This window comes from Dama dama, chromosome 14 (assembly GCF_033118175.1).
Source record: "Dama dama isolate Ldn47 chromosome 14, ASM3311817v1, whole genome shotgun sequence".
Lineage (NCBI taxonomy): Eukaryota > Metazoa > Chordata > Mammalia > Artiodactyla > Cervidae > Dama > Dama dama.
Genome location: NC_083694.1, coordinates 34,266,159 through 34,281,684, shown reverse-complemented (window position 1 = coordinate 34,281,684; position 15,526 = coordinate 34,266,159). Strand labels below are relative to the sequence as shown.

At 35.6% G+C, this 15,526-nt stretch overlaps 1 protein-coding gene across 2 annotated transcripts in view; it reads left to right on the top strand.

Annotated features, from left to right (window-relative positions):
* Positions 1–15,526, top strand: part of NME7 (NME/NM23 family member 7) — a 226,486-nt gene that overhangs the window by 94,213 nt on the left and 116,747 nt on the right. For both annotated transcript variants that reach the window (XM_061160272.1, XM_061160273.1), the window contains 2 exons: positions 2,823–2,891; positions 11,229–11,330. In XM_061160272.1, coding sequence (XP_061016255.1) covers positions 2,823–2,891; positions 11,229–11,330 — 171 coding nt within the window. The remainder of the gene's footprint in view (positions 1–2,822; positions 2,892–11,228; positions 11,331–15,526) is intronic.

Here is a 15,526-nt window from a genome sequence, read left to right as displayed (position 1 = left end):
CCAGTTTATTTTCTCTTTCTCTGGAAAGGAACTCCTTTTGATTTCTGTGAAGTCTTTGCATCAGCCCAGATCAGAGGTCAGGGCACTAACTGGGGTTCTGCCTATTTTATATTCCAGATTGGTGCGAATGCTCATGAAGTGAGAAAAGATTAGATGTATCAACTAGTTTGCAAAGTTATCAGGCACAGCTTGGAGACAAATGAGAAATTTAATATTTGAAGAATCTTGCCCAGGACTGTAATGAAATTGTTAGCAACAGCGTTCTCAAAGTATTAGCTTGGTGATGTAGTCAGCCACAGGATTATGGGATCTAAGCCTGCTTAAGTAGCAATCATTGTGGACATTTTAGAATTAAACATTAATCTAACTCTAGGTTACAACCTAGCATAGTGATTGCCCATAGTAAGTGCTCAGTGAAAAAAAGAGTAATTTGCTTTAAAAAAGATTAATTGAATTTATGGGGGAGGCACGGTAGTTTAATGGCAATGAGAATCATTGTGATTTTTGAAATCAGTAAACTCTATTTCTGAATCATGAATCTTCTACTTTCTAGGTATATAAACTTGGCCAGATTTTAAGCATATCTTCAGTTTTCTCAACTAGGCAATGATAATATTATTTGGTGCTGTAGATTATTTTGTGGATTAAATAAAATAATGCTACACAATACTTTGAAGAATTTCCAGTTCAAATTCCAAATATTTAATAAATTATACCTTGTTATTGGGGCTTCCCTGGTAGCTCAGATGTTAAAGAAACCACCTGCAATGCAGGAGGACAGGGTTTGATGCCTGGGTCAGGAAGATCCCCTGGAGAAGTGAATGGCAACTCACTCCAGTATTCTTGCCTGGAGAATCCCATGGACAGAGGAGCCTGAAGGGCTATAGTTCATGGGGTTGAAAGGAGTCAGACAAGACTGAGCAACTACCACTTTCACTTTTCACCTTGTTATTATTTTATAATATTAGTAATATAAGAAGTTGTATGAATATTGAATAAGATATTGAAATCAAACAAAGTTCCCTCCCTATAATAGCTGTGTTGCCTATGCAGAGTACATCATGTGAAATGCCAGGCTGGATGAAGCACAATTTAGAATCAAAATTGCTGGGAGAAATATCAGTAACCTCAAGATATGCAGATGACACCACCCTATGGCAGAAAGCAAAAAAGAGCTAAAGAGCCTCTTGATGAAAGTGAAAGAGGAGAGTGAAAAAGTTGGTTTAAAACTCAACATTCAAAAAACAAAGATCATGGCATCTGGTCCCATTGCTTCATGGCAAATAGACGGGGAAACAATGGAAACAGTGACAGACTTTATTTTATGGGGCTCCAAAATCATTGTAGATGGTGACTGAAGCCATGAAATTAAAAGACGTTTGCTCCTTGGAAGAAAAGCTATGACCAACCTAGATAGCATGTTAAAAAACAGAGACATTACTTTGCCAACAAAGGTTCATCTAATCAAAGCTATGGTTTTTCCAGTAGTCATGTATGGATGTGAGAGTTGGACTATAAAGAAAACTGAGCACCAAAGAATCGATGCTTTTAAACTGTGGTGTTGGAGAAGACTCTTGAGAGTCCCTTGGACAACAAGGAGATCCAACCAGTCAATCCTGAAAGAAATCAGTGCTGAATATTCATTGGAAGGACTGATGCTAAAGCTGAAGCTCCAATACTTTGGCCACCTGATGGGAAAAAGTGACTCATTGGAAAAGACCCTGATGCTGGGAAAGGTTGAAGGCGGGAGGAAAAGGGGACGACAGAGGATGAGATGGTTGGATGGTATCACCAACGCGATGGACATGAGTTTGAGCAAGCTCTGGGAGCTGGTGATGGACAGGGAAGCCTGCTGTGCTGCATTCCATGGGGTCAGAAAGAGTCAGACACAACTGAGTGACTGCACTGAACTGAACTATAAAACTAAATAGTTTGAACTGTTGTCTGGGTAGGGAGACGCTTCGTGATCTTCAATCCTGGCAACAATAAAAGGACAAAGTAGGGAGGAAAACAAAATTGGAAAGTCTGTGTCTAGTTTTTAAAAATTTAAGGTTTTGGTTCTTGAGACTCTAGAACTTAATGAAATTTTATTTCTAAGTTTGAATCCAGCCTGGATAAGAGTGAGTCTTTTTAGCTTTACCTTACTAGCATACTCTGACAATTCTCTCTGAAGAATAGTAGGATTTTCAGATGAATGGTGTCAGTGCGTTATTATGAGCCAGACTAACTAGGGGATTTTTCTGAATGCCTGGGAGGATAAGGGTATTATTTCCAGGCCCCTCTACAAAATTTGGAGAAATTTTCTTTGGTAATGTTGCTTTCTTTTGCCACTGATCTATTGATAAACAACATTAAATTGTGCCTATGTCTTTTTTTTTGTATGAAGAATGAGGTTTTTTTCCAATAAGATAGATTTTAGTAGTTGAGGGCCCAATCAGTGGGATCAGACAGTTTGAGATGGAATGCCAAGTAGTGAAGGTTATATTACCCCACTGAGTCTTCACCTCATTTGTAAATTGGAGCTGTTAACATTACTTATATTGTAGGGCGATTGTTATAATTAAATAAGATAGTACCTGAACAGCACCTGGAACAATGCTTGATATATTAAGTACTTGATAAATGTTACAAATAAGTTCTTATTTTTGATAAACAATAATTTATTATTGATGGACTGAACTTTAACACTTCTTTAAAGACTAATTTCTTCAGGGTTTAAATTTTAAAGAAAATATATCTGAGAGAACATAAATATTGAGTGCTAGGTGTGATTCATTCTATTTTTTTGGTTGATTTATGTTTTTCTTTTTTTTAAAATATAGTTTAACATGGATCGGATTAATGTTGAAGAGTTTTATGAAGTTTACAAAGGAGTCGTGTCTGAGTATAGTGTAAGTACTGAAGTGAATGTAAAGCATTGGTACTGAAAACTTGTGTATCTCAGATTTTGTAGATCTCAGTATAATTAGTAATTGTGAAAGTATTCCTTGAAGTATTCACAGTTCTGCCAGTTGACAACTGATGATACCAATGACTGGAGTATTTTTATCCCTGAGAGCCAATGGGTCAGTTTTTAAAATATGATGCTATTTTATTTATGGAACAAAAATATACAGAAATCCAAAAATCACTTTGCCGAGATATTGACACATTTTGATAGGCTTCCCTTGTGGCTCAAATGGTAAAGAATCTGCCTGCAGTGCAGGAGACCTGGGTTCGATCGCTGGGTTGGGACTATCCCCTGAAGGAGGTCATGGCAACCCACTCTAGTATTCTTGGCTGGAGAATCCCCATGGACAGAGGAGCCTGTAGCCCAAGTGGGCTATAGCCCATGGGGTCACAAAGAGTCCAAAACAACTGAGCGAATAAGCACTGCACATGGAGGTAATATTCTCAAGGTAGAAGACTGTTGAAAATGCTTTAAAAAGTTGAGAGCAAAAAGTTCTTGATGTAGTTGCATAGCTGTTATTTCATAGCATAGTCTATTTAATGATACAAATGCAGATAGAATCATCTGAAAATGCAGTGGAGAGTAAATAAATAGTAAGACTTAAGGGGAACTGTTTAGAGAGCAATGAAATTCATTCTTGAAGACAAGACTGTATTCAAATAAACCAAGTGTTGTTCTTTAACACATGACAGATATTTAATCAAAGTTAGTTTCCTTCCCCTTTTATCAAATTAGATACATTTGTGCTGGTGGCCTGCCTCATCACCCATATTGCTTTATAGGGCATTTTGCTCTTTTTTTTCTTTTTGCGTAAAGTTCACCCTGACAGTGAGACTAGATTCCCCTCTCCTCATCTCTCTACACCCTTTCCTTTTAACCTAGTTTTTAAAAAATTTATTTCTAATTTTTTAAAATTTATTTATTTATATTTGGCTGTGCTAGGTCTTCACTGGTGCATGGTTTTTTTTCTCAAGTTGCCAAGAGTGGGGCTACTCTGGTTGCGGTACACAGGCTTCTCATCGTCGTGGCTTCTCTTGTTGGGGAGCATGGGCTCTAGGGCGGAGGGGATTTAATAGTTGCAGGCGGTTGTGGGGCATGCGGTATGTGGGCTCTTCCTGCGTCAGGGACTCAACCCGTATCTTCTGCATTGGCAAGTGGATTCTTTAGCACTGAGCCAACAGGGAAGTCCTCAACCTACTTTAGAAAAGGAAAAAGGCACTGGTCCAAGAGCTGGCCCGAGTCTTTCTCCTGTTTAGTCCTACATAGTGAAAGACTGATGATGAAATCGTATGTTTTGCATTTAGCATACTGGTAGTGTTCTACCCTTCTTTAGAGGAACCAAAGTGCTTTTCCTCTTGTTACAGCTTTTCAAACTTTAATCTTATCAGCTTCTTCATTTTAGAGTTATGCCTTTTCTTTTTTTGAATGGAAGAAATTTTAAAGTGTGTTTTTAACATCATTTATTCAACCAGTGACAACTGTTTTCCATTTTAAAAATCTTTCTTTTTTACATTTCCCTTCTTTTATGTGTTACATTAACTTTTAAATATATAGTTAAAAGCAACTACCTTTGCTAATGCACATTATATTATAGTTTTACTGTTTATAAGATAGAGAGACTCATGGATACTTTCTCACAGTACCTTTGATCCTGAGTTATATTCTCCTACAACGTCAGATAGTATTGAATTTGGTAACAAGTAGTAGTTGCGTACATTAATGTTTTATATACATATCTGAGGTAGGTCATATTTCCTGTTGGTAAACAACTTAAAAAAATAAAAAAGCTTATCTTTTTAAATTTACTTTTTGTTGCGATAACATTGGTTTATAATATACATCAGTTTCATGTGTACAACATTATATGTTGTGTTTTACAAATGCCATACATGCAATTTTTATATAGTATACATTTACTCATGGAATTTTTTGAACTCAGGATTCTGGAGATTAAGATAAATGTATCACTGGGTGGATGCGTCATTTTTCCTGAGAAATCAGGAATTTGAAGGCCAGTAGCAATATTATACTTTAATGTCAAAACAGCTCAGAATGATTGGTGTTGATGTACTTTCTTCTCTTTAATCTTCTCAGTAAGATATCCTCTATAATTATTAATTAAATTTTGTAATAATAATAAAATAACCTACTTAGGAGAAAGAACAGAGGGACTTTTTGGAAGGGAAGAACTACTTTATTCCAGACTAATTACTAGTCTTGTGAGTAATTTTTAGTAATGGTTATAATTTTTATTCAGCTTAAAATGGCTTATTCAGCTTAAAACATATACTTCAAATGGTTGGTTTATAATAGTCTGTTAATGGGAGAATGCACTGGCTCATATAATATGAGCCAGAATATATCAATATCCAGGTATCTTTGAGATGTTACTATATTTATATGATATAAAATTTTATTGAAGCTAGGAAAAGTTATTTCCTTGAAATTTTATTGTTATTATTATAGCTGACATTCTTCATAGTAGATTCCATGTTGATCATTTACACTTAAATTTGCTGCTTCAACATTTGCAATCATGAAAAGGTAATAATTACTATCTTACAGTGTTATCATGATCCAATTATTTGCCACACATATATTACCACTTGTGGGACAGACAGTGTGTTGGATACCAGGGAGGCAGAAATGCACACTGCCTGCATTCTTGGAGCTTATGTCCTGGTGAGGATGTGTATTAAATCAGATACTCCATTTCAACTACTTAAGGACTGTAGTCAAAGGGCTGTTAAGGAAGGAAACAAGTACTTTTTTGTTTGATACTTTTTACTTAAGTAAAAACTTAGGTTTGAGAATTCTGTTAATTCTCTTAATCTGTTAACAGAATTCTCAAGTTCAATTTTTAAGGATCACTTTATGTTTTTGATGCAGTCCTTTTTTCAACATTTTCTTTGTGTTCTGTATAGCCCTCTGTTTATCGTTTTAATAGCATTTAACACTGAAAGGGAGAGAGACACACACATAAAAGAAAGGTGGACAAAACTGGCACTTCTCTTTTTGGATAACTAAAAAGAGAATTATCCCTTCTCATCCCTTCTTCTGCCCCGACTGAGGATTTAGGCTCTTGACATTTATGTGTAGGCAGTACTTCATATCATGAGACAGAGATCCTCCTCAACATAATTATCCATAAAAATCAATTTCATATGACCTTTGTGAATTAGTGAAGTAACTTCAGGGACATAATTTAGGGGTTCTAATGAGTAGGGATCTGTTTACCATATTAATTATGAAGTCCTCTCCTTCCTTTTTTAACTTCTGGCATTTTTAGTAGACATGATGATTGAGTTCTGATTAATATTTAAATACTGGTCTATAATTAATTGCCTTTATTTTACTTTGACATTGGGTATTATAAGCCTTCCAAAGTCATTAACATGGTTTACGTGGCCTACCGTGCTCTGACCTCATCCCTTTTCTTTTTTTTTTTTAATGTGGACTATTTTTAAAGTCTTTTCTGAATTTGTTACAATGTTGTTTCTGTTTTATGTTTTGTCTTTTTGTCCACAAGGCGTGTGAAATCTTAGCTCCCTGATCAAGATCGAACCCACACTCCCTGCTTTGGAAGGCAGTCTTAACCACGGGACAAGCAGGGAAGTCCCCTGGGCCTCATCTCTTAATTGCTTTCCTGTGATCTCACTCAGCTCCTGATATCATAGCTCTTTACTGATCTTCATATACCCAAACTGTACTTCTTCCTCTAGGTCTTTATATTTGTTATCAGTTCTGTCTGAAGTGTTCCATTCACTGAATCTTTCAGTGAGAGGCACTATATTTTGGACCACGTTTTTCCGTAAACCATTTCACATATACAGTTAAGAAGCTTAAAAAAGTATACATGTATTTCCTCCCTCTTACTCTGCATGCTGTTGTACATTTTACATTTATATGTTAAAAGCTTTATGATACATTTTTAATAATTTTGCTTTAAATAATCAATTAAATTTTCATTTTTAATTGCTGTGAAACATGTTTTATATTTACCCACATATTTACCATTGTTTTGTGTGGTTCCAAATTTTTTCTGGTATTTTTATTCTGTCTGAAGAACTTCCTTTAACATTTTCTATGGTATAGGGCTGGTGGTGGTGAATTCTCTCAGATTTTGTCTGAAAAAGTCTTTCTTTTTTGATTGAAAGATCATTGACTTACAATATTATATTAGTTTCAGGTGTACAACACAGTGATTCAATATTTTTATAGATTATATTCCATTTACAGTTATTACAAAATAATGGCAATATTCCCCTGATAGTTTATCCTTGCTGCTTATTTTATACATGATAATTTGTATCTCTTAACCCCATACCCTCGTCTTGTCCCTACTCCCTTTCTTCTCCCTACTGGTCACCATTAGTTTGTTCTCTATATCTGTGAGTCTGTTTCTGTTTTGTAATATACATTTGTTTGTTTTATGTTTAAGATTTCACATATAAGTGGTAACATACAGAATATTTGTCTTTCTCTGACTTATTTCACTAAGAATAATACACTCTAGGTTTATCCACATTGTTGCCAGTGGTAGAATTTTGTTCTTTTTTTATTACTGAGTAGTATTCCATTGTATGTATATATCACATCTTCATTATTCATTCACCTATTGTTGGATACTTAGATTGCTTCCATATATTGGCTTTTGAAAATAATGGCGCTATTGGAATACATATATCTTTTTGAATTAGTGTGTTTTTTTTAATTCAGATTTATATCCAGCAGTGGAGTTGCTGGATCATATGGTAGTTCTGTTTTTACTTTTTTTGAGGAACCTGCATACTGTTTTCCATAGTGGCTGCACCAATTACATTCTCACCAACAGTGTACTAGGGTTCCTGTTTCTGCGCATCCTTGCCAGCATTTGTTATTTGTAGACATTTTGATGGTAGCTGTTTTAGCAGGTGTGATATCTCATGGTGCTTTTATTTGCATTTCTCTGATTAGTGGTATAAAGGATAAACTATCAGGAGAATATTGCCATTATTTTGTAATGCAGTTGGGTTGGAAAGATCCCATGGAGAAGGAAATGCTTACCCATTGTAGTATTTTTGCCTGGGAAATTGCGGTGGGCAGATGAGACTATTGGTCTTCAGTGTATGGGGTCACAAAGAGTGAGACACAACTTAGCAACTAAACAGCAACAAGTGATATTATATAGAGAATATCCTAAAGTCTCCACCAAAAAAAAAAAAAAAAAAAACCCTACTAGAATTAAGTGAATTCAGTAAAGTTGCAGGATTCAAGGTTAACATAGAAATCTATTGGTTTGCTGTACACTAAAATGAACTATCAGAAAGATAAAGTGAGAAAGCAATCCCCATTTGAAATTGGGTCATAAAGAGTAAAATACCTATGAATGAACTTAACCAAAGAGGTTAAATACCTATACACTGAAAAAGCCTTTATTTTTCATTCATTTTGAAAAATATTTTCCAAATATTTATCAATTGATTATAGAATTTGACATAAGTTGTTGTTTTTATCCTTATCTTTTTTCTTTTTTTTTTGATGTTTCTACAGTGAAAAAATGTTTCACTATTTTTTACTGTGTTTTTTTTGTTATTGTTGTTCTTGTTTTATAGCCAATCTGATTATGATGTGCCCTACTTTATTTTTCTTTCCACTTTTTCTCCTTGGATTTTGTTATATCTGTGGGTTTATAAGTTTCATCCAATTTAAAAACTTTTTAGTGATTAATTCTCAAAATACATTTCTGTTCATCATCCTTTCTTCTTTTGAGGCTCCAATTACACTGCGTGACGTTGTCCCATAGTCTTTTTTTTTTTTTTTTCTGAGTTTAACTTGTTTTTTATTTTTATTTATTTATTTTTTATTTTATTTTATTTTTTTTTATTAGTTGGAGGCTAATTACTTCACATTTCAGTGGGTTTTGTCATACATTGATATGAATCAGCCATAGATTTACACGTATTCCCCATCCCGATCCCCCCTCCCACCTCCCTCTCCACCCGATTCCTCTGGGTCTTCCCAGTTTTTTTAAATTTAAAAGTTTTTCTTCATTCTTCTTTCTTTCCATGCTCGCTTTATAATAGTTTCTGTTGCGTGCCTTCATATTCATTGATCTTCTACAAGGGTTTATCCTCTTCATCATTTATAAATTCAGGTGTAGTTTTCACCTCTAGAAGTTTTGTTTGGATCTTTTTATACATCTTTTTTTTTTTTTTACCGTGTATTATGTACATGTTTTCTTCTATAATTTGAACATGTAGAACCTATTTATAGTGACTTTTAAAACTTCTTGTGTAATTACATCCATATTTCTGTCATCGCTGGGTTTCTGTCTCTTGAGTTTGGTTCTGGTGATAGTTTATATTTTCCTACTTCTTTGTATGCTGGCAATTTTTGTTATGTACTGGTGTTGTGAAATTTATGCTGTTACATGGTGTTGTTGTATTTCTTTAGAAAATGTTTGATTTTGTTCTGGCCCTTGGACAAGTTACTTGGGATCAGTTTGACACTTGTGAGACTTGCTTTTAAGCTTTCGCAGGATAGATACAGGGTGTTCCATACATAAGGCAAGTTTAGGCCAACTATTATGGTATATTTTAGTGGCAGAAAATGAAGAGGAACTAAGGAGCCTCTTGATGAATGTGAAAGAGGAGAGTGAAAAGCTGGCTTCAAACTCAGCATTCCAAAACCTAAGATCATGCATCTGGTCCTATCACTTCATGACAAATAGATGAGGAAAATGTGGAAACAGTGTCAGATTTCATTTTCTTGGGCTCCAAAATCACTGCAGATGGTGACTGCAGCCATGAAATTAAAAGACGCTTGCTCCTTGGAAAAATAGCTATGTCAAACCTAAACAGTGTTTTAAAAAGCAGAGACATTACTTTGTTGACAAAGGTCTGTCTAGTCAAAACTATGGTTTTTCCGTGTATGGATATGAGAGGTGAACCATAAAGAAGGATGAATGCCAAAGAATTGATGCTTTTGAACTGTGGTGTTGGAGAAGACTCTTAAGAATCCCTTGGAATGCAGGGAGATCAAACCAGTCAATCCTAAAGGAAATCAACCCTGAATATCATTGGGAGGACTGATGCTGAAGCTCCAATACTTCGGCCACCTGATGCAAAGAGCCGACTCATTAGAAAAGATCCTGATGCTGGGAAAGATGGAGGGAGGAGGAGGAGGGGACAGCAGAGGATGAGATGGTTGGATGGCATCACTGACTCAATGGACATGAGTTTGAGCAAATTCAGGGAGATAGTGATGGGCAAAGAAGCCTGGCGTCCTGCAGTTCATGCAGTCACAAAGTGTTGTATACCCTTAGTGACTAAACAGTAACAACTTAGGGTATAACACCATTCTGAGGACTCTACATGATGCCCTGTATATCATATGACGGCTTTCCACTCCAGCTTGTAGGAGTACAGATTCTTCCCAGTCTTATACTGTATTTATGAATTGTTTCATTTACTGCTTTCTGGGAGTTCTTTTTTCAGCCTTCGGTAGTATCCTCTATATATACACAGACTGTTCATCTAAGACTCAAAAACTTCTCTGCAGATCCTGAGGCTTACTCTCTTGTTGCTCTCCCACTTCCTGTAGTATTCTGTTCGGCAAATCGTAGCCTCACTGGCCTCCCTAAACTCCAGTCTCGATCTGTTCTTTTCAGTGAGAATGTTGGGCTCTTTTGTGTTTCCTATATTTGTTTCACTGTCTAGACGCCTTCAGGCAGTAAGATGGGCAGTTGTACAGCTTATCCCATTCATTTTCCTTCTCTTGAGGATCATGGTACTGTGCTATCGATAGTTCAGTGTCTGAAAGCATTATGTTTATTGCCTTTAGTTTCTAGATGTTTAATGTGAGAAAACGAATCTGATACCTATTATTCCTCATTGCTGAAGCTCATTATGATTTTTATAAGTTTCTTTGGGAGAAACGCTTTGGAATATATATCTTTTTAAATGTTCCATTGATAGTATTCTGTTTGAGAGGAGAGAGCCTTTTAAAAGAAATATGTACTAGAAGATAATTTCAAATAGTGAATGTTATCAAGTGATAAAGCATTAGTATGATAATAGTAGGAATGGAGACAAGGGAACATATCTAAAATACATTTTTGTAGGAAAAATGGACAAAATGTGGGAACTGCTTGGCATAGAGGGTACAGGTGGAGAAGAAGTCAAAGATAACTTTAACATTTTGGGTCCAGTAGAATAGTAGTGCAATTAATAGAAGAGAAGCAAAAGATTATTAAATTCTACTCATTTGTTAATATTATCTTATTTATATATTATAGGAAATGGTGACAGAAATGTATTCTGGGCCTTGTGTAGCAATGGAGATTCAACAAACTAATCCTACAATGACATTTCGAGAATTCTGTGGACCTGCTGATCCTGTAAGTTTTTGTTTAATATATTGATCAAGTCTGTTTTACCCATTAACTAAATATCTTAATGGGTTTTTGATACCTTTAGTTTGTTCTTAAAAAAAAAATAATACAAAATGAATATATGGACACAAAGTTTTATTCAAAATAGCATTTGATGTTATTTGTTTCTTAGATAGTATGCCCCCAAAAGTGAATTTTTTTATTAACCTAGTGACAATATATGGGCAGAAACATTTACTGTGGCATTTTCTTTTACTGTTTCTTGTTGCTAAATTGTATAAGTAAATTTGTTAATCTCGGTAATAGAAACTATCTAACATATTAATTATCCTTTGACATGAAAGTCAAAGTGTTAGTCACTGGGTTGCATCTGACTCTTTGTGACCCCATGGACTATAGCCCACCAGCCTCCTCTGTCCATGGAATTCTCCAGGCAAGAATACTGGAGGGGGTACATTCCCTTCTCCAAGGGATCTCCCTGACCCTTGGGGAGGGATCAAACCCAGGTCTCCTGCGTTGCAGGCAAATTCTTTACCATCTGAGCCACCAGAGGCCATAAATAAAGCCCTCAATGTGGAGAATATTGATATGATGGCTTCATACCAGATGTGTAAATAATTATGATAAGTGAAAAGTGATATTCTCTAGTATGCCCTTCAGTTTCCTTCAGGTTTCGTTACATGGACATTTAGTGGTAAAAGGAATGAAGTTTGAAGTGGGGATGAGGTTTAAAAGCAGAAATAACAATTGAATACATATGCAAAAGCTCTATGCAAGTATTCTAAGATGTGTAGGGTTATAGGAAATATTACTGATTTTAAACACTAACTATAATTTAAATTTACTGTTTATTTCACTGTCACTTGTAAAGTTTATTGAAGAACAGTCAGTTCAGTTTAATTGCATTTACTGAGTCCCCTTGAATGTAAGATAGTAAATTACTGGTGCATGCTAAGTCTCTTCAGTGGTGCCCGACTCTTGGTCACCCTATGGACTGTAGTCCACCAGGCTCCTTTGTCCATGGAATTCTCCAGACAAGAATACTGGAGTGGGTTGCGATTCCCCCTTCCAGGGGATCTTCTTGATCCAAGGATCCGAATCCATATCTCCTGTGTCTCCTGCATTGGCTAGTGGATTTTTTACCTCTAGGGTCACCTATAAGTTAGCCAACTTAAATTAAAAAGCCAACCTATATGACAGAGTGTGCTGCTGGATTAAGCTCTGTAAGGGAGAACAGTAATCCAGAAGTGCACACATAAAGTTCTTCCCAAAAACTTACAGAGCATTGTAGTGTCAGTTCAGGTAAAATACAAATGTTAAAAGGTTGTTTATTAAGGGAGCAATTAATATTCCTGAAGGTAAATAAGAAGGAGGAGAAATGTAAACAGGGATATTTTTGTTCACCACCTAGAGTAATGAAAATATAACAAAAGTAAACAAATGAGACCTAGTTAAGCTTGAAAGATTTTGCACAGCAAAGGAAATCATAAACAAAATGAAAAGACAGCCTTCAAAATGAGAGAAAGTATTTGCAAATAAAGTGATTGATAAGGGATTAATCTTCAAAATGTACAAGTAGCTCATGCACTTCAATATCAAAAAACAAATAACTCAAAAAATGATCAGAATGTATACGTAGAGATTTATCCAAAAAAGACAGATAGCCAAAAAAGCACATGAAGACATGTTCAACATCACTAATTATTACAGAAATGCAAATCAATACTACAATAAGGTGTCATCTTACACCAGTCAGAATGGCCATCATCAAAAAAAATCTACAAAGTGGATAAGGTGTGAAGAAAAAGGAACCCTCTTAGATTGTCAGTGGTACAACCACTATGGAGAACAATATGGAGGCTCCTTTTAAAACTAGATCTACCATATAATCCAACAGTCCCACTCCTGGCATATAGCTGGAGAAAAAGCGTAATTTGAAAGGATGCATGCACCTCGGCTTTCATTGCAGCATTGTTTACAACAGCCACAACATGGAAGCAACCTAAATGTCCATCAACAGAGGAATGGACAAAGTGGTTTATTACTCAGCCATAAAAAGGAATGAAATAATGCCATTTGTAGTGACACAGATGGACCCAGAGATTGTCCTCAAGAGTGGAGTAACTCAGGAAGAGAAAAACAGATACTATACAATGTCATTTATATGTGGAATCTAGAAAAACAGAGCAGATGAACTTATTAGCAAAGAGGAAATAGTCTCAAGTGTAGAAAACAACCATGGATACCAAGGCGGGTAGTGGGGGTGGGATGTATTGGGAGATTGGGATTGACATATATATACTACTTTTTATAAAATGGTTAATTAATGAAAACCTACTGTACAGTACAGGGATTTCTACCTAACGCTCTGTGGTGATCTGCATGAGAAGGGTATCTAAAAAAGAGTGGATATACATATATGTATAGTTGATTCACTTTGCTATATAACAGAAACTAACACAACATTGCAAAACAACTATACTGCAGTAAAAATTAATTTAAATAAAAAAAAATGAATCAAGGTACAAAGAGAATAGGGAAGGCTTGAAAGCTCAATATACAAAGGTAACTATGCAGGAATTTTCAGATTTACTATGATATAACATCAAGAATATTTGCTTGGCCTAAATGGGAAATGCATACCTGGAAACACAAGGAAATACATATTTTTTTTAGAGGAAACAAGAATAATACTGGTAGAGATGAAGGTATGATGAATATCTTTAAAAGACAGGCTAAAAATTGTGGATTCTATGTAATTAGAATACTGTATAGTAAGAAACAGAAATTCCTTATATGTAGTTTCAGTATACTAAATTATTCCTTTGATGCAACTAGAGCTAACTGAACTGGAAGAGATTAAAGGCAGGGGCTCTAGAAATGGAAAGGGACAGACGTGATGGCATCAGTAGAGAAAAAGTTACTCTACTTATATCTTTTCAAGGAGAAGGAAGAGTAGAAATAAATAATATGTGTGATTGTAAAAGAGTGAATATTGAAATGTGATTCTGCTTTAGGGGACATTAGGAGAAAGTGGTGGTGACGTTAAGTAGTTATTGAATATTAATTGTAAATATTAAGAAGGAATACTTTTTGGCTATATGAATAAGCAGAACTCAGGGTTATTTCAATTTTTGATTTCTGTTTGGCCAAAGAGGATTTTGTTCATTTTTTAAGATAGTTAAAATTGTGGGTGACCAGCTGACCAAACATAGGTAAGTTAAAGAGAGAAAAATTAAGGCAAAAAAGGGAATGAGATCAGTTTGCTCATTCTTTCATTCATTCAATAAATATTTGTTGAATCTGTGCTAGTATTTGTGACTGTAAAGATAGAAGCTTTAATGGGCTTACAGTCTATGAGTGGGCACAGATATTTAAGTGGTTAGTTTCTATGTTTTGTGGCAACTGCATTATTGAATACTTATATTGGGTACTAAGTGCTGTGCTTAGTCACTCAGTCGTGTCTGACTCTTTGCAACCCCATGAACTGCAGCCTGCCAGGCTCATCTGTCCATGGGGATTCTCTAGGCAAGAATACTGGAGTGGGTTGCCATGCCCTCCTCCAGGGGATCTTTCTGACCCAGGGGTGGAATCCAGGTCTCCCACATTGCAGGTGGATTCTATACTGTCTGAGCCGCCAGGGAAGCCCATTGGGTACTATGGCAGTCCTGAATTATACCATTTTGCTTAGTCTGGGGATAGATGATGGAGTCAGGTGAGACTTCTTCAAGAACATGATAGCTGAGCTAAATTGTGAAGAATGAGTAGAACTTAGCTAAGTGGAGAAGGTGGGAAATAATAAAGGTATGAATTCATAAAACAACATTGCTTTTGTTGAAGTACAGGGCAGTGAATCAGAAATAAAGTTCCTGGGGAAGAGTTGGGAAATGAGCAGGTGAGTGATCATAGAAGGAAGAGTCCTGAATATAAAAATTTGATATAAAAAACTGATTCCGTTTCTTTCTAATTATTCAGTGAACACTTATGGATTGAACAGTATGTACAAGGTTTACTGCTTTGTCACATGGCCAAGCCATAATAAAGATGTCTAAAGCAAGCTGTCTTTCATTAAGCAACTCATAATCTCTTTCAGAGTTCAAATTGCATCGTTAAAGCATTGTTGGAATTACCCCACTTAACTTTTTTATTGTAGTTTTTTATGAACCCTGTATGATGAGTTCACTTCAGTTGCTTGTTGTGTC